Consider the following 20,238-nt stretch of genomic DNA (forward strand, 5'->3'; position numbering starts at 1 on the left):
TAGCTAGAAAAAAAAGTCAATCAGGACCCACAAGATAGTACCAGATCAGCCAAAAAGGGGTAGAAAATTATTAATAAATTAGTTCAGGGGTAATAGGACCTTAGCATAGTATAAGTGTGTCTCTGAGATTTCGAGCATAAATTGAAGGGGTACTTGTGCATTTTCCTTTTTTTTTTTAAACTATAATTCATTAAATATTTATAAATATTTATCTATCGTAAAAATATTTGATTGTATTCCTAGTTTAGAATTCAAAATTATTGAACATTGCCTTAGCGAACTTTAACATTTGAGTTTACGCTTTGGAAAGTCTAACAAGGTTTTTTTGTGATATATATATACATATATTACATGATTTTTGAATATGTAATGAAACAAAACATTTCAACTTTCATAATATGACTATATAACATAACTGTGTGAACCTTAATAAAATTATTTAAGATACGTATAAATTAAACTCAAATAATAATGTGAAGTGTAATAACCTATGTAGACTTTTATATCACATGATCTTGCACATAATTCTAGAAGTTGCCTTTTTGTTATACCAATGAATTGCCTCCTACTTGTAAACAAGCTGCCTATTTAAGTAGCAACTTTGATCCACTCTTTCACCACATTTACTCAATAATTACACACATAAAAACACACACAACATCACACTCTTATTTTCAATCATGTCTTTCACCTCAATTTATGAGGATTTCACTTGGTGGATGTTTACTTTACCACCTATTCTTGAAACTCAAAACTTTTTTACCCTATTGATTCCAACTTTTATTGTCTTTATGGTAATTACCATTTTCACTTGGGCTTTTACCCCGGGCGGCCCGGCTTGGAAAAACGGGCTGAACTCTATGGGCCGGGTTTCAATTCCAGGGCCAAAAGGTCTTCCATTTTTTGGTAGCTTATTCAGCTTGAGCCATGGCTTGGCTCACCGAACCCTAGCTTTTACGGCTTCAGCTTATGGTGCCACACAAGTTATGGCTTTTAGCTTGGGTTCAACTCGGGCTATTGTGTCATCTGACCCAACCATAGCCCGGGAAATTTTGACCTCCCCACATTTTGCGAACCGACCAGTCAAAGAGTCAGCTAAACAACTCATGTTTAGTCGGGCCATTGGGTTTGCACCCAATGGCACATATTGGAGGCTCTTAAGAAAAATTGCGTCGTCACATCTCTTCGCTCCGAAACAAATTTTAGCTCATGAGAGTGAAAGACAAGTAGAATGCAACTCAATGTTAGTGTCTATAGCCAAAGAACAAAACATGCATGGCTTAGTAACTTTAAGAAAACACCTTCAATTTGCTTCACTTAACAACATTATGGGAATTGTATTTGGGAAAAAATATGAAATGTTTGAAGATAATAAAGAAGCTAAAGAGCTTCAAGAAATTGTGAATGAAGGATTTGAGCTATTGGGAGCTTTTAATTGGTCTGATCACTTGTCATGGTTGAATTATTTTTATGACCCTTATACCCTCAAGGAACGTTGCGCGGTACTTGTCCCTCGTGTCGAATCCTTCGTTAAGAAGATCATTCAAGATCACAAAAATGGAAATTCCAAAAAGATTTTAGAACCTCATTGTGATTTTGTTGATGTTTTGCTAGCTTTAAATGGTGAAGAGAAGCTACATGAGGATGATATGGTGGCTATTTTATGGGTTAGTATATGTCACGTAATTTTGTATAGACGTTATAAAAAAATATCACGTTATTTTGTAAGTAAGTTTTTAAGATCTTTATTTGATTGACTTTAGGTCACTAATTCTTTTTTCTCGTTCCAGGAAATGATATTTCGGGGCACCGATACAACAGCGTTACTAACAGAATGGGTCATGGCTGAACTAGTCTTAAACCAAGATATCCAAGAAAAAATTCATAACGAGCTAAAAACTATAGTAGGAAAAAATGAAAATGCAAGAGATGCTCATATTTCCAAATTACCCTATCTTCAAGCAGTAATAAAAGAAACATTACGATTACACCCTCCGGGCCCACTTTTATCGTGGGCCCGTTTATCCACGTCCGACGTCCACCTCAGCAACGGAATGATTATCCCGTCCAACACGACCGCGATGATCAACATGTGGTCCATCACACATGACCCTAACGTGTGGGATAACCCGTCCACGTTTAAGCCAGAGAGGTTCTTGAAATACTCAGGAGGGATGGATTTTGATGTGAGGGGTAACGATTTAAGGCTTGCGCCTTTTGGAGCCGGACGGAGAGTTTGCCCCGGTAAGAATTTAGGGTTGGTTACTGTGAGTCTATGGGTGGCTAAGTTGGTGCAACAGTTCATGTGGGTTGAGAGTGAGACTCACCCTATTGATCTTAGTGAAGTGTTGAAACTTTCTTGTGAAATGAAATATCCACTTTCAGCTAAGGCTGTTCCAAGAATTCTTGATTAGGGTTTTGAAGTACTATATGATCGTCAGTGTAAATAATATTTACATGATCATCAGGTTATACTTATCTGTCGTGACAGATAACCCATCTTATTTTCAAGATTATAAATCTCAAGGTTTATCTATAAATATCTTTTAAATGCCTGATAGCGTTAAAAATTGTTCACGCTGACGATGTGCTATATATACTATATTCATAGAAGCCTATATATACTATTTCTAAGTATTTAAAGAAAAAAAAATAAAGTTGTTGGATGATTATGACTAATGTAATAAGTCTTTAGTTTCTTTGTCCGGCTACAAGGTTGTATTAATTGTTTAATATTGTTATATTTTATACTCTTTTTTTTTTTCAATTTTGTAATTGTATGAATGCTATATTATATATTATAAATAAATAAAACATGGTACCTGTGTTTTTTTGCTATATATATTTTATTTATTTTTTAATTTTGAGGGGTACTTTTTATTTGTACTTTTCTTTCTTCATACTTTTTAATTTAATTTCCTTTGAATTCTTGTTTTTTGTTTATTTGGTCAAGCATAGAGTTATTTTAGTAAAGCTAAAGTTTGTTCGTACAATAATTATTAATTCCGTGATAACTTTAAATTTTGAAATTTTAATCATATGTTATATTACTATCAAAATTTTAATTATATCACTTAGAATAAGTAAAATAAAATACAATTTTCTTTTCTCGAAGCGTGTAATATACCACGTCAGAATTAGCAGAAAGATTATAAATCAAATAGCTGTCTTTTATTGGAAATTGAGTCATGAAAAGACCTTAATTAGTTCATATATATGCCTTTTCGTTATCTTTAGCAAAATAAAACAAAAAGTTAGTCCTATAAGAATACATATTTAAATGTTAAATTGAGACTTTGAGAGTGACTTGATCATATTAATCAACATATAGTATTTATAAAATTAAGAGGATTATATAAAGACACGTATTGTTTATTTGACACATTCATTTTAGAACGAGTAATAATGCTTTTATTTATATTATTAGAAACAAATCAAAGAATTAATATTTAACTAAACATCCTCTAATGTTGTTTTGAGATCAAATATGAGGCTAAGCTAAATTTAAAATAAAATAAATATGAGGGCTAAGCTAAATTTAAAATAAAAAATAAGCTTAAGTAGGATTGGAATCTCGGTCTAGAAGATAATATTTCTAGCTTCCAGTTATTGCACAAGGGCACTTCTATATTTTTTATGATGCACTGTTAACTATATCTTAATTCCTATTAATTTTTCAAAATAGGTATACAGATATACATATAATTTTTTTGGAATTACCGTGCACCCTACCGTATAGCGTGGATTTGCCCCTAGTGGGGGCATTTGAGTACAAAACAAAACGATAATTAGAGGTCTAATGCGATTAAATATCGAGTGAAAAATATTTATCATTTTAAATTTGAAGTTGATAATTATTTTTGTCTTACTTCTAATATGAATTATAATACTTGTATCAAAGAGGAGGGGAAAATTAACTATATCTGAATTCACGTCAAGAAGTCTCACATTGAAGGTTAAAATACTTCTTAACAAACACGACTTTAAAGGATCCGTGTTTTAAATAGTATTTATATTTTAAACAGAAATTAAATAATTAATTGATTGTGGAATTTATTTGTTTGAGAAGATTATGGATCTTTAGGACTTTGAATAAATCTTGTTCAAACTTCAACAACCTTATCTGAAATTGATGATGACCAAGGAACATGTTCTTCACCTAACAAAAGCTACGTATCTTTTCGAATTAATTAACAACACTAAGATACAAATACTAAAAAATAATATTTAATTTGGAACATTAAAACTTTGGAAAATTATTGCTAGAAGATCTACAAAGATTGATGTTTGGACTATAAATTAACACATCTCTCGATAGTAAATAAAATGATCATTGATTTAATATAATTAAATATTTAATACAGATAAGTTTTTATTTCCTTCGTTCTAACATAACACATTAAAAGTAGTTTAATGTGAGGTAACTTCAAAAAAAATATACAATCATTTATAATCATATCACTTTTATCGTAATTATAAAATAAATTATCTCATAAAAATAAATTATTTTCGATCAAATAATTTATTTTCAACTAAAACTATCCATAAAATTTACTATTAAAAACTAGAGTGAGGAAGCAATAGGATAAGAGGTGTTGGTTGATTGAGTAAAAACAAAAAATCTCACATTATTTATATTAAATAATATACAAAAATAAAGAAAAAATAACAATACTTCAATAATTAATAATAATAATCCAGATTTGAAGTAATTGGTCGGCTAAGAAGAAATTGGGCTAATAGAATTGATAGGTGTTGGTTGATTGGCCTGCATTTATGTTCTTTGCCTCAAATTTACCCAACATTTTATTAATAAATGTAATAATTATATATGTGTTTCAAAGTCAAAATTACTTTTTTAAAAAAATTAGAGAAGAACAGAACGTTTGAAGAGACTTGATTTTCGTTAGATTTGAAAAAATATTAAAAGAACATTTAAATAAATTAATGCATGCATGCAAGTGATTAGTGAATGTCAAGTCTCCTAGACAGTGGACCCAGGAAATTCATCGGGAAGTTCGAAAAATAAAAATATAAACGTGTAAAAAAGTTTTTTTAGATGGGCCCTTTGAATTTTTTTAATTTAGAATCACACTTTTGACACGTTATTGAGCCATTTATTTTTATTTATTATTAAGGGGGTTCAAAATATATGCATTTACAAAAATATATAAAATTTACCTTGTATGTATTGTGTATCTTTTTGTCAAGGGTGTTCTGGTGAACACCCTGGACCCAACCTGCTCTTAGAAGTAAATATAAATAATATTCCAAAACTGTTAAATACAGATTTTTCATATGTGAATGACGTGTTGATTTCTAATTAGCAGTAAAATTGAGAAAGAATTTTTTAAAAAAATTGGTCAATTTTGTTTGCAAAAATTAGGCAAATCACATACTCTAAGGGACAAATTACATTCTATCCCTATTATATTCATATTTACCAAAAATTTCTTTCTTAGAGTAATTCGGATACTTGAAATAACATAACGATTCTTAAATTATAGCGAACGGATACTTTAATTGTTTGTTTGTTTTTTAACACTTACGGCGCAATAAAATGGATAAAAATTATCCTACAATTCACATTGACGTTTAACTAATTAAGCGTCTAATCTGAATAAATTGTGTAAATAAAGTATGAAGAGTACTGTGAACAGATTTTATATGGTATCATCAGTTATTTTGTAGATCTTACTTTTACAAAATATTTTATAGTTACTGTTAATCAACTTATATAATTGGAGACAAATATTTGACAAAAGAAATTCTTCAAATTAATAACTACTTAGAAAGATTGAACGAAAAAGAGAAGTTGTAATACAAAATAGTAATTAATGTAAGTTCAACATAATAGAAACCTAACTAATCAACATCAACCAATACACCTTCTGCCTGTGTAGTATACCAGCTCTTTGGCCTTGTTGGATCGTCGCTATCACTAACATATCCAGCATTGACCTAGTCCATACCATACTTTCATAACAGTGTTCCGTATCTGTTGATACCTTATTTTGCATGCAAATTTATACTAAATAAGAGCAACACATCAAACTTAAACATCTTTGTATTTCGTGTGCAACATAAAAAGATACACAAATAGCAAATAATTTCATTATTATTTATATAAAGATACAAATAAATATATATATAATAAACTGATACTTAAATAGTATATATGATACATTAATATATATGTAAAATACCTAAAATTAGCACATAAATCAGTTTATCATGAGGGAACATAAATACGAAAAAAATTGATACTTAAAAAAAAATGAATCAACAGACTAACAAATAAATACAAAATTTCTGATAAAAAATAAACGATACTTAATAGAAACAAATAAATCATCAGGCTAACGAAAAAATACAAAAATCCTGATACAAAATAATCGATACTCAAATATCGGAATCATCAGACTAACTAAAAAATATGAAAATCACGATGGGTATAGAAACAAATGTACATACCTTTGGTAGTGTTGGTCGAACAATCGGAGGTGCCGCCTTTCTACCCCTTTTCTTTGATTTTTTGGGTCTTTCGAACTAGATGCATGTTTGCTCTTTGACGAATTTCTCTTGCTAGAACTTGGGTTTGTTATGACTATAACGATGTATAACTCAAATCTACGAAGAATTCGATTATGAAAAAAAACTATAAATTTTTAAGAACAATAAAAACAGTGAAAATGCAAAAAAAGAAAAAAAAATGAATAAATCGCAACGGGAAAGATGATATACCTGTTTTTGGACTTGTTTTATTTTTTCAAAGTTTTACTTTTTCAACGTGAAAAGTAAGCAAAGTATCATTGAGAGTAAAAAAAGAATTTTTGAATTTTAATAAGAGAGTAGGAAAATATTAGAGATTAGGTAAAATAAAATTGTGTAATTTAGTATTTTTTTTTCTTAATTTAATTGATGGTAAATGAGCCAAGTACATAATTTAGTTAATATCTTATTATATTGGATACATGTGTGGAAATAAGTTAGTATGATTTAATATTTTTAGATCACAATTTAAGAATAACAAAAATAAAAAAATAAAAGATAACCTCTCGAAGAAGGTTTTGGCGACATCAAAATACATTAGGTAACTATAACCAAATTTTTGCATTGTATATAGGGATAGAGATTATATTATTATAATTATGTTGGATTACGAAAGTGAAAGAAAAAAATTGAAATATATATATATATATATATATATATATATATATATATATATATATATATATATATATATATATATATATATATATAAATATAAAATTTTGTTGGTTAATGATGAAGAGATTGGCTAGATCAATTGTGGGCTAGTGATATCTTTTTTCTTTTACGGTGATGATTGGATGATCATTATGGCTAATCACTAATAATGATGATGATATAGTTATAGGTCAACTTTTTGGTTCATTATTTAGGAACTAATATATGTGCTTAAGTCTTAGATGCATAACTTGCTGAATTTTTTAGTTATCAGATTGTGCTTCAAGTTTTGATATATTGGTATATATAATTAAGTATTAGGTTTACTATATTTAAAGAAATTAAACTTAATCTTAGGTGTTAAATTTAGGAATATAAGATTTGACATATTAGTTGGCACCAAGATTTATGACTTTAACTATAAATTAGGGTGAGTTTGTACCTTGGCTAGGCCTACAATAATATGGGTGACTACAAATTTGCTTACTCACGAATAGTGAATATTTGATAGATTAAAAACACTTGAAGCTTTGTGAAAGGAAATTGCAATATCTTGATGATTCTTGGCACGTGTTCATTTTTAGAGGTATGTTAAGACTTTTTAAACTTGTTAAAGAACATTTTCCTAATTAAAAATTAAAAATGAAATAGTCAAAGGGGTAAGGGGAAAAGATGGAGGTCTCGTATCAATGGTGTGAGGGGCATTGGTACGAGTACCGGTGTTATAAAGGGAAAGTTATTACTATAGAATAACGTGGGTTGTAATTTGAGAATGCCAAAGCATATGGGCATTAGCTGATATATTATTGACTTGAATTCCTTGTGTGATTGTGCTTTCTTTATTACAGTCGTATAATTGTGATAATTGAGGTGGTTATGTATTATGTTGATATTTGACTGATTGAGGTACATCATCATCCTCTTATTTTAAATAATATTGTACACATGCATTGACATGAGATTGAGTATAAGTTGGGCGCGTGGATATCGTCCGTACTGGAGATGGTGATATGTAAAGATTATAATTCGGACACGTGGAGATAGTTCGTGCGAAAATTGTTTGATTTTATGATAGTGCGTTGAGATCATCCGCACATACATGTGGAGATCGTTCGTGTCGGTATATGGACCTCGGGAGTCCCCCATGGGTTTGAACTCTTGATGTATTTTTGAGGAGTATTAGTATATACGATTGAGAGAGTACTGGGTATTCTGAGGCATATCATTTCATGGTATCATATTGCATTGCATCATGACATACTTCATTCGGGCTTGATTATATGTTTTATTGGTGTTTGGAAAATACTAGACATTCGATTATCCCTATTGATGAAAGCTTGGTTGATAAGTATGATATGAACTTTAAAATTAATGGATTATTTTCTTATATAAACTCCCGTCAATACTTCTTCGTTGTCGGTTAATGATATATACTAGGTACACGTGATTTTGTACTCATACTAAACTTGCTGCATTCTTTGGTGGTGCAGATTGGATTTCAATTTTGGGTACGTTCTTGGAGCTTTATATATGAGTTTGGATTAACTTGGAATCGTGGTGCGCTACTTGCGATATTCTGCGGCCCACACATTCAATCTACCTCTATTTATTAGGTTGTTTTGATGTGCTGATAGGATATTTCTTATGTTTAGATTTTCATGTTAGTTTGAACTTGTATCCTATTATAGAAGATCTTGTACTTATGACACTAAATATTGGGGTGATATTTCTATTTTCTGCATTTATTTTGAAGAGTTGGTATGTTATACATTAGTTGGTTACTTACCTTTTCACATATAAGTTGAATTGGTAAACTTATTAGGTTGACTTACCTAAAAGTTGAGAACACAGATGCCATCACAACTTGCGAATTTTGGATCGTGACATTTGTATAAATATATATGGGAAATTGTATGTAAATAAGAAACAATATTAACTATGTATAAATATATATTCTTTATATAAGTATATATGTGAAATTTGTATGCAAATAAGAAACAACATTAGTTGTGTACAAGTATATGTTCTTTTTGTTGTACTTTTCAATTGTATATGTATTTATGTGTAATTAAAAATTTGTATTAGTTAAATCTGTATATGTATATGTAAGTTCATGAAAAAAAAATGAAAATATCATACAAAATATAAAGTTGATTTCAACGAGTTTTTTTGCTATTGCCTTAAAGTTTAATGTCACAATCGGAAGGGCAATGGTGAAAATTCAAAAATAATGTGGGTGAGAGATTTTAAGAGAAAATGATGTAAATGAGGAGAGAAAAAAACCGCTTTGATTTGTATATATCTTTATACAAATATACCTTCCATTTTTTAATTAAGTTAAATACAAATCCGTGGACCCCCCGGATGGGAAATTATATGGAATAGTAGTTGCGAATCAAATATAAAGTAAAATATAGCTATAACATTCAGTATAAATTAAATGTTGAAAAAATTACTGAAATACACGTCTTAGGTTTCCCGTATTTTCAATATCTCCTTCTATTTTTAAAAATCTCTAAAATCCGTTATTTTTTTAATGTATCCGAGTTACATATTATGTATGCGATTTATTTTATAATATATCCGAACTAGTTTTTAATGTATTCGAGTTACATATTATGTATCCTGTTTATGTTATAATGTATTCAAGATACTCTTTAATGTATCCGAGCTACATATTAATGTATCCAAATTATTTTAATTTTTAAGACATTAATATAATTACAAACTAAAGAGGAATGGATTGTAATTTCATATTAAAAAATTTACTTAAATGTTTGCTATTTCATACCATTCTTCCCTTTTTTGGGCCCATTAACCGGATTGAACAGGTCCACTACAGGATGGATAGTAATCGGCCCAAGTAGAGATAATTACATTTTAATGTTTTAGGGTGGTTTAATTTGTAAACAACAAATTTATAGATTGTATATATTCTCTAGTTTTTCCTCTTGTATATTAAAGAGATTATTCATATTTTATAAACTACAAATTTTAGTATTATAAAGATACTACGATCTTTAGAAGACGTATACTATTTACGTATAATTTACTTCTCAAGTTATATATTCTCATAAAAAAATTTTATGAAATAAGATCAAACGATAGTTAAATATACCTATTCATTTAAATTCCTGAATATGCTTCTGATCATAACAATTAATTTTAATTCAAGTACTATATATACACAAGCACACTATTGAATTTTCCACAAATTCTACTTATAATAATTAGGATAACTATATAGTATATATTAATTGTAATTTATAATGAAAGGAAAAATTAGCATGGTGGCATGTAATGAGGAGGAGGCAGAATATGTTCTTCTGGTTTGTGCCCATTTTTCACTATAAATACAGTCTGCATTCCCCATGTAAGATGTCTCTCTATATGACAATGCATAGTCCAAACTCCTATCAAAAAATAATAATTAAATTAGAAATTAAGATAGTGTATATATATATATTGTCAGTGTATATAATTTTATTTAATTCGATAAGTAAAAATGATAATGCAAGTAATTAAGGAAAATGTATATACATTGACTGTACTCGTATAACATAACTCAACAACATTAATTATGAGATGTATTTGACTTAATTAACATAGTCTACTCATAGTCAAATGTAGTATTATAAAGAATAACATTAATTACAATAACTTCTTAATTATTTTTTGGAAAAAAGCAAAATCACTTTATTTTTGGATCAAATTGTGAATGGCTAGAAAATAACTTCTTGTTTTTAGTTCTAAAAAATGATTTCTTTTTTTTTTAAAGAAATTTATAAAGTATATAATAAACATTGCAAATGATATCTAACCTCCTATCATAGATTAAAACGCCTGTCATCGTATATAACTTGAGTAAAAAAAAAGGGTACTATTGATAATGTAAGAATATGAAAAATCTTAGTATGACCCGACTGTCAGTGTATTTAACTTAAAATTGATAAGTAAAAAAAATCGACGTATATACCTGGATTATCAGCTCGGAATCTAATAGCAACCCAACCATTTTTAGGCACAGCAACATTGTTCCTTCTAGGTGGATCAACAAGATTATAATTCTTAGGATCATATTTTTCATCAAAATTACCTAATCCCCAACCAACAACATAAAAATTGTAACCATGTAGATGCATAGGATGATCTAATCCAGTTACCAAATTTGTCCCTTGTAACACCAATTCAACTGTTGTATTATACTCCAATACTTTCACTTGTGTCCCAAATTTAGGCAATTCAAGCTCCAAAGGCAAAACATCATCAGTATAATTAAAAACATAAGGCGGAAAATCGGGAAAATCCGCCCCAAACACGCCCTTAACGCGATTATAATAATATGCCTCGAGTATATTGTACCTTGGTGGTGTCAAGAAGCTTATATTATTCATACTAGCCGATAATCGCGTTCCGTTTGGACCTTGACATGACCTAGTATTATTTTTTGGGCATGGCAATAAGTTGATTGAGACAGTTGAAACCAACCTTGTTTTAACTTTAGTGGGAACGGATATTGGACGGATTTTCGAAGCTAAACTCCTTAGACTAACACTGAAATTAACTGTTGAAGGCGTATCATAATAAGAAGGTAAATAAGGAAGTGAAATTGGTGAATTATTAAAATTGTAATCATTTTCTTGATATTTTATTATGGCTGTTGTTGTTGAGTTATTAAATTGGACATTTGTACCATTAGTATATGCTCTAGCAGCCATATAATAAAAATTATTTGGATTTTGATTGGCTTTTAATAGACAATCAAATGTTTGACCAGGACTTATGGCTATAAAATCTCTTGTTAATGGCTTTGTGTAACTTCCATCTGTTCCAACAATTGTTAATTTGTGATTTCTAATTGCAAAAAAAAGAATTTCATGCATTGCTGCATTTAAAATTCTTAGTAGGTAAGTTTTTCCAGATTTAATTTCTAGCTTGAAAGTTCCTGAAAAAAAAAATGAAAAAAAGAATTAATAAAGAAAAAGAATGAAAGAACGATAAAGTTTAACTTATATATACTGATAATGAAAAAAAAGTTACGCGATATATAGCAAGTACACTTTACCAATTATTGTTGCAAGTATTATGTATGGATAAATTTAAAGTTCTTAATTTAACATATTATACGTACCTAGATTTTTTATATAGTTAATGTATTTATATATTAAGTTTAAGTTATAGACGTTGACAATTGAAAAAGGAAAAACTTACACTATATGTATAGCAAGTAAAATTTACCTATTATTGTTGCAAGTATTGTTTTCAGGATTACAAATTTAGCTTTTTTGTTATATACTATTTCCTATAAATATGATCTTTTGTTGTTGTTGACTTTAAAATGTAAAATTTCTTTATATCAACTATCAAGTAAATTGAACTCTTCAACATGATGTAACCTAATAGTGTGATAGTTATATTATGTAAAATATTCATGTTCAAACACCATATGAAATCTGATATCGTATTAAAATTTGATTAATTTAAATTCACGTCACGTACGTTAAAACACAAAAAAAATAATTAAGAGTTTGATGGTAGTTACCATGCTTTGAACATGGGTAATAATCACCAGGCTGACCATTAATTAAAAAAGCATCAGAAGTCTGTGGTTGACCTCCTGATCCAACAAATTCCTTTAAAACCTCCACAACACTATCCTTCCACCACTCACCTAACAATAATAATACCAAAAAAAAAAAAAAATTAAAAAATAAGTATTTATTTTTTGAATTTAAAAGATATATAATTACATGTAATTGATCATGATACAATGTTAACGATAATATATAATAAAATTTGATGTTTGGAAGGTAATTGATCATGATACAACGTTAACGATAATATATAATAAAATTTGATGTTTGGAAGGAATAATTGTACCTAAAATAATTGGTATTTCAGCATGAGGCTTAGGGAAAGGATAACTATGTCCGGGATTTGGATAAACAATAATGGCGCCATGAACTGTGGCACGCGCCCACTTGTTGTGCGCGTGCCACCAGATAGTGCCTTCTTCATCAGAAAGTATGATTGTTTGCTTGAATTGGGAGCCTGGTTGAATTGGACATTGAGTGATATACTCTGGACCATCTGACCATGGATTTCGCGGTTGTTTCACTCCATGCCTGATATACATAAAGTATAATCACCAAATTTACAATATTTCTCTTAGTCCAAAAAATCACCAAATTAGGTTGAAAAGTACAACATGAAACATATATCAAATCAACAACGCTTCAGAGATGAAATTCAAGATTGAATTTATTATTTTTATATATGATAAAGTTATTTTTCCGTTATAGAAATTAATTTTATGACTTCGATGAAATAAACTGAAAGTTGAATGACTATACCCTTGAAATTAATTTGACTATGTCTAATTTATCAAGTTATTTAAGTGCTAGACATGAACTACTTCATATACAACAAAAGGGTATATATAATTCAAGATACGTGTTCTACTCGTAATAAATTCATTTAATATGCACATATTATTATATTAGAACGCAATTAACTCTAAAGAGCTAACAAATTCATGACATCAAATCCTGAATTCGTTTCGAAATATATATAGGACATATATAAATATATATATATATATATATATATATATATATATATATATATATATATTTCTTACCAATGAATAGTGATATTATACTTGCTTTTGTTATAGACATGAACAATAAGAGTGGATCCTTTGTTGGCATAAATTGTTGGACCAGGAAACTTGCCATTCACAGTGAGAATTTTTTTTGATTTGCAAAGTCTTTCGATCGAAGTTTCTTTAACCTGCAACGCAACGTTAGTTCATATACAACAAACATGTATGATTAAATCATCATACTTAGTAACTTAAAATAGCTAAAATTTCGAACTGATAAGTTTCAAATTAACTCTAAGAAAATTGCAATAGTTGATACTTACAATGAATTGATAGTGGTTAGCAAAAGCTACATTGGCAAGAAGAAGTATGAAAAATAAAGTATATGTTTTCATAGCCATTCTTTTTTGAAGACTCAAATACTTTTTAACTTTGTTTGATCAAGGAATTTATAATGGTGGTGGGAGTAATTAATTAAAGAAGTAATTAATGAAAAGTAGACAACAAATTTAAGGATTAGTTAAATGTTGCACACTAGAAATAGTATCAAGAAAATGTTAAGGTCATTACATATATATATAATGAGTTATTGGGACTTCTCTTAGTATATAAATTACATTTTAGCTAAAATACTCTCACGGATTGATGGAGTCAGAATTTTTAATTTATAAATTTTGAAATACATATAATTATTTATATTTAGTAGGTTTTTGATAAATTACTCATGTATTAGATAAAATACTCAATACAAATACAAGGATATATTGAACGTTCAAGCTCATGAGTCTTTCCGAACTTATAACTATAATGATAGCTCCAACCTAGATACAATCATGCAGGTCAAGCACGTGGGGATTTTTTTTTCTTCATAACAGAGCAGATATGATTTGAACTCAGTACCTCCGTCTAATTTTGATATCAAGTGAAATATGTGACCATTGTAAGTTGTGATACACAAGGTAGTATTTGGTTTATTACAATTTAGTCAAATAACGTTTTCAACAATTTTTTCTCAAAAAATTACTTATCGTCAATTACTCAAATTTCAACGAAACTAGAAATTATTGAAATCATTTCATTTTTGAAATCATGCATAGGTATATACTATTTGTTTATTTAAATTAATTTAACATATGAATTTATGTTATGTATCGAAAGTACTAAACTCAGATAAATACGTCCAGTATGAAACCATGTGTCTTTGTCAACTATGGTTAAGATTATTTTTCAAAGTTACCTCTAAGAATAGAAACAAATTATATCTAAAGAATTTTAAACTGATCATATGTAACTTTCATATATAGTATTTCATATTTTTGTTGCTACTTATATCCTTTCTTTTTTTTAAATTTAATTTTTTATAATAAAGGAGAGCTTGATAGTCAACTCTGTAAAAAAATAATTTCTCTATTTGGCGTTTTCCATTTTATGATGTTTGTGTAAAAAAAATTCATTTCATTCTTCCTTCAAAGAGCATTTACTGATATGGTAGAAAAACGAAAGATGGATTAATTTCTTGCTACCATTTAATTAGGTTGTCACAATTTACTTTTTATGGGTTTCAAAAACTTTCAATTGGTATTTTATGGATTTGGGATGTAAATTCAATTTTAAGAAAACATCTTAATATACACAGAAATATTTTATTTTATTAGTTTAATTTTTTTCATTTGATGTTTGATATCTACGTTGAAGTTTGATTAATCTGAATTCATGTCGAGTTTGCGGTTCTATTGCAAATTTTTTCATACCCAGAATTTGAATCCGAGAGCTCTGATTAAGAGAGAAGCAACCTCATTCATTGCACCACATCCATTATAGGTGGTTTCTTTGTAGCAAACGTTTGGCCATAAATTTTAAAATGTTCTTAAAAAATTAAATTTGGATGAAGTTTAATATGTATTTGATCGTAATATTTGAAAGACATGAAATAAAACATACTATTACTTCTACTACTACTACCAAAAAAACAAAAAACTCATCAAAATTCTATATTTTTCCGCCTCTTTTTTTTTTAATCAAGAAAAATGATGTTTTTTTTATATTTAATAAGAATTAAAATTTAAGTTTTTTATTTTATTTTTAATTGAAATGATTTGTGACTGCACGACTAACTATGACATGGGTGAGCATTAGAGTATGATATGGTACATTATTTAAAAAATTTGATGGATAGTTTCGGTTTTTGATTTTTAAAAATAAATGTTATTGTTGAAACATATTAATTTAGAATGATTAGGATATTTTTAAATTATATTTTACTAATATTTTTGTGATACGATAAATTGATAATTATAATTTGTTCAACTTCAATTTGTATATAAATATAATCATATAATAGAGAATATGATTTTGTTTTTCAAAAACGTTTCAATTATACACCTTAAACATGTAGAAATATTTCAAAAAAATAAAATAAATACAAACAAATATTTTAGTTAATAAATTATACAAAATATACAGTTTAATCAATATAAAGTAATTAAAATTTAACAATGTAATTTGTACTAATACTATTTTATAGATTTATTAATATTGAAATAATATATATAATTTGTACATGTCACTATACATTTTAATATCATACTTGATATTTCAATATTTTTGTACGAATATTAAATATCATATATAAATACTAAAAAAAATTAAAACGCATAAAAAATATTAGATTCATGGTATCAAAATCTCAATCATGATATGATAATTTGATAACTAATACACAATGTTAATCTATGTATTCGGTTTGTTTTAAATGATAAATTTATTAAAAAATTATTTTCTTATTTTTCAATTTTATATTTAAATAATTCACATAAATTAAAATAGAGAAATTATAAAGCGCAATTCCTACTCTTAAAGAATTTCACATTTTCCCTTCATTTGGCTCAAAGTAGGGGTGATTATAGGACAAATTTAGCGGATGATTACGCTTAATAGTTTCTATTTATTGGATATCATCTTTTAAAGATATATGCTAGCTAGTCAATAAGTTATCGATTGATTTGATATCAGATTAATAATTATCAAGTGATAATTGAGAAATTGTAAACACAATGAAAAATATATGAATATCTAAAATTTGAGATTGCATACACATAAGCACTTAGTATTTAACCAATATACTTACGATATCAACAAAAAAAAATTCTATACTTACGATAAAAACGTAACTATAATAATTCTTAACAGGTTAACAATGCACTCAATAAGAAAATTAAGTAATATGTTCCTACATCGTTGACCTCTAACAATAATAATTAATATATTCATAATCGTTAATTCGATAATCCAATATTAATAAATTAATTTTTACTAATTGAATTTTATTATCTTCTCAAATATGAAGTGCACATGTGTCAACTCCTTATCCCTATAAACCATAAGATAACAGGCTATCCTTCACCGGAAATAAGAGATAATCTTATCCCTTCATCACCGTCGATCTCTGTTTCATCTTTAATCTCAACCGTTCATTACCCTCCATAATCCCTTTTCTCATTTCTCACTCTCAAACCTCTACTCTCCTCTCAATTTTTCTCGAGCATAGAGATTTGATTTTTCATCAATGGCGGCTCTACAACAAACTCCGATAACTTTCCAATCCCGTTCACCGCCGCCGACTCAACTCATCAACGGAACCGTCGCAAAGCTATCCTACTCCGGCGGTCTCAAGCTCCCAAAACTCACACTCAAACTCCGATCCAAACGCACCTCCCGCCGCGGCCGCGGCGGCGGTGTACTCGGCGCAAAAATGGCAGATTCTGCCGCCGGTAGCTACGCGAACGCTCTCGCCGACGTAGCTAAATCCAACGAAACACTAGAACAAACCACAGCAGATCTCGAAAAAATCGAGAAAATCTTCGACGACGATGCGGTTTACGATTTCTTCGTAAGTCCTATCGTTAGCGAAGAGAAAAAACGTGAACTCGTCGACGAGATCGTTTCATCTACAGGCATTCAACCACACGTTGCAAATTTTCTCAACATCCTTGTTGATATGAAGAGAGTTGAATTAATCAAAGACATTGTTAAAGAGTTTGAGAAAGTTTACAATACCTTGACGGATACTGAACTTGCTGTAGTGACTTCAGTGGTGAAACTGGAATCGCAACATTTAGCACAGATCGCAAAAGGAGTTCAACGATTAACAGGAGCGAAAAATGTGAGGATCAAAACAGTGATTGATGAATCTCTTGTTGCTGGATTTACAATAAGGTATGGAAATTCAGGATCTAAATTGATTGATATGAGTGTGAAGAAACAACTTGAAGATATTGCTGCACAGCTTGAAATTGGGGATATTCAATTAGCTGTATAAATAATTAATTGTTGTGTTTTTTTTAATTATTATGATATTTTTGTAATATATAATTTTGCGTAAAACATAACACTATTCTGAATTTTTGGGTAAATGTAAATTAGTTGCTGTATGCAAATTCAGATCGATCGACTCATAGTTGATCCGATTAAATACCTATAATCGGAAAAATCGAACTATTATATTTCATGATCTTAGATATGTGTACAAAATTTACATCGCTCATATAATTCATGTGTTTCCAAATGTCTTCACAATCAATAATTACGAGATTTAATTTCGTATGAGGAGTTGATTTTTCTAATCTTTAAAATCAAAATATTTTAAAATTAAAAATTTATATCAAAATTATTATAGATTTTACTCTTTATTATGTCAATGGAAAAAAAATATTAAGCTAAATTTACTCTGAAACGATGTTGAAAATAATGTTGAAGAGCTCTTAAAAGTTCAAACAAGATTGAAATATGATTCTATGGTGTCTCAAAACTAATGGAATGTGTTTGACACTTAATCCTTCAAAGCCATTAACAACTATTTTTTAACTAACAAAAAGTCATCTCTTCATTAAGTAACCATTGATAGCTTAGAGATGAATCGTGTGAATCCTAAGTATATAGGTGGTTAGGGATGGCAACTGGGCGGGCAAGATGGGGGTTGAGCTTAACCTGCTTAATTTATAATTTGTCCCACCTCGTATTGTATAACATTTTCAGCTCGCTATAACCCGTCCACCACCCCTTATAGATTCGCCTTGTATGAATTGAATTTGAACCCATATAAAATCACATATATCTATAATCCACTTTTCGCCAATAGCTCTTAAGAAACAATATAAGAGAAAAGAAATAAAGACGCTGATGTGAGCTCTATAAGTAAGAAACAAGTTAATAACTTTGATGGTCACTCAACTATCAATTGTTTTCATAGAAAGTCACTCAACTTTCATTTTTAACTCAAAAGTCATTCAACTATGATCTCTTTGCATAGAAAGTCACTCACCTTTAATTTTCAACTCAAAAGTCACTCAACTATGACTTCTTTGCATAGAAAGTCATTCAACCTGTTTAATTGTTTTTTCATTAAAATTTAGTGACATATAATTTTAATTATTAATCAAAATTTTAAGAATTAACTATATACCCATTTAATGACCCGCCCCATTTAACCGACCCGCTAAAAATATAATATTGAGCATTTTATTTTACCATTAATTCCCTAAATCATTCTCCTTTGTCTCCCACATTCTTTTAGCGAATTAATGATAAAATAAAATGTTCAATGTTCAATGGGGAATGATTTAGGGAATAAATGAAATAATAAAATGTTTAATATTATATTTTTAGCGAATTTGAATTAAATGGGCGGGTCACTAAATGAATTAAATGAATATATATATATATATATATAGATATAGATATAGATTCACCTTTACTTTATTTTTATTATCATCTACCTATTAGTATCTTTAAATCAAAATCACATAAAATAAAGTTTGAGGGAGTACGTTTACTTTTTAGCTGGTAATGATATTGCCTAGCTTAATAATAGTGGGAGTCTGAATTTAGATATGATCATGATTAACATTAATTGAATTGTTTTTTATGGGTGAGAAGATAAAAGTTTTAGTTTGTATTATATATCTAAAATATTTTATATTATTTGTAATTTAAAATAATCTTTAAACATTAAATTATTTTATTCCAGTTAAAATTATTTTTAGTTATAATAAAATAATATTTGTTTGAGCATCTATGAATTAAGATAATTGTATAGAATGACAAATTAATAATATTAAATAAATATAGTAGCTGCCGTTCGATTTATTTGTGTTATATAACATTTTGTTTGTCATTCCCTCTCTCACTCATATTGTAGCTCGCCATTCTCCCTCTCTCGCTCGCCTCTCTCACTTTATACGATAAAATTGTATAAATTGTGATTCTAATTGTATAAAGCGAGAGAAAATTGTATATACACATGCAAATACATATATCTCCGACTAATACACTCATAATTATATAATAAAAGTACTTCCCTGCCCAAGTCTCTTTTGTCTTTCTCTATTTCTCATTTTATACAAATTCAAATTGTATATAATTTCTCT

The 20,238-nt window shown here is 28.6% G+C and overlaps 3 protein-coding genes across 3 annotated transcripts; 2 read left to right on the plus strand and 1 right to left on the minus strand.

Annotated features, from left to right (window-relative positions):
- Positions 1–520: 520 nt before the first annotated feature.
- LOC101254980 (cytochrome P450 78A7) lies at positions 521–2,838 on the plus strand. Its single transcript, XM_004252587.5, has 2 exons — positions 521–1,667; positions 1,791–2,838. The coding sequence occupies exons 1-2, from the start codon at positions 681–683 to the stop codon at positions 2,412–2,414; spliced, it is 1,611 nt and encodes a 536-aa protein (XP_004252635.2). The 5' UTR covers positions 521–680; the 3' UTR covers positions 2,415–2,838.
- A 7,485-nt stretch (positions 2,839–10,323) lies between these two features.
- Positions 10,324–14,283, minus strand: LOC101254671 (laccase-15-like). The gene is made up of 6 exons (XM_004252586.5): positions 14,137–14,283; positions 13,850–14,001; positions 13,090–13,334; positions 12,752–12,880; positions 11,186–12,154; positions 10,324–10,622 (listed from the first exon to the last, which is right to left on the minus strand). The coding sequence occupies exons 1-6, from the start codon at positions 14,212–14,214 to the stop codon at positions 10,492–10,494; spliced, it is 1,704 nt and encodes a 567-aa protein (XP_004252634.2). The 5' UTR covers positions 14,215–14,283; the 3' UTR covers positions 10,324–10,491.
- Positions 14,284–16,874: 2,591 nt separating this feature from the next.
- LOC101254882 (ATP synthase delta chain, chloroplastic) lies at positions 16,875–18,213 on the plus strand. Its single transcript, XM_004252506.5, has one exon. It carries the CDS (start codon positions 17,379–17,381, stop codon positions 18,129–18,131), a length of 753 nt encoding a protein of 250 aa, XP_004252554.2. The 5' UTR covers positions 16,875–17,378; the 3' UTR covers positions 18,132–18,213.
- The last annotated feature ends 2,025 nt before the right edge of the window (positions 18,214–20,238 follow it).

Source organism: Solanum lycopersicum, chromosome 12 (assembly GCF_036512215.1).
Source record: "Solanum lycopersicum chromosome 12, SLM_r2.1".
NCBI lineage: Eukaryota > Viridiplantae > Streptophyta > Magnoliopsida > Solanales > Solanaceae > Solanum > Solanum lycopersicum.

Coding starts and splice junctions, on each gene's coding strand:
- LOC101254980 (XM_004252587.5), top strand. CDS start 681: ATGTCTTTCACCTCAATTTATGAGGATTTCACTTGGTGGATGTTTACT. Junction 1,668..1,790: donor ATATGGTGGCTATTTTATGG/GTTAGTATATGT, acceptor TTCTCGTTCCAG/GAAATGATATTTCGGGGCAC.
- LOC101254671 (XM_004252586.5), bottom strand. CDS start 14,214: ATGGCTATGAAAACATATACTTTATTTTTCATACTTCTTCTTGCCAAT. Junction 14,002..14,136: donor CTAACCACTATCAATTCATT/GTAAGTATCAAC, acceptor GTTGCGTTGCAG/GTTAAAGAAACTTCGATCGA. Junction 10,623..11,185: donor ATTCCGAGCTGATAATCCAG/GTATATACGTCG, acceptor ATTTTTTGATAG/GAGTTTGGACTATGCATTGT.
- LOC101254882 (XM_004252506.5), top strand. CDS start 17,379: ATGGCGGCTCTACAACAAACTCCGATAACTTTCCAATCCCGTTCACCG.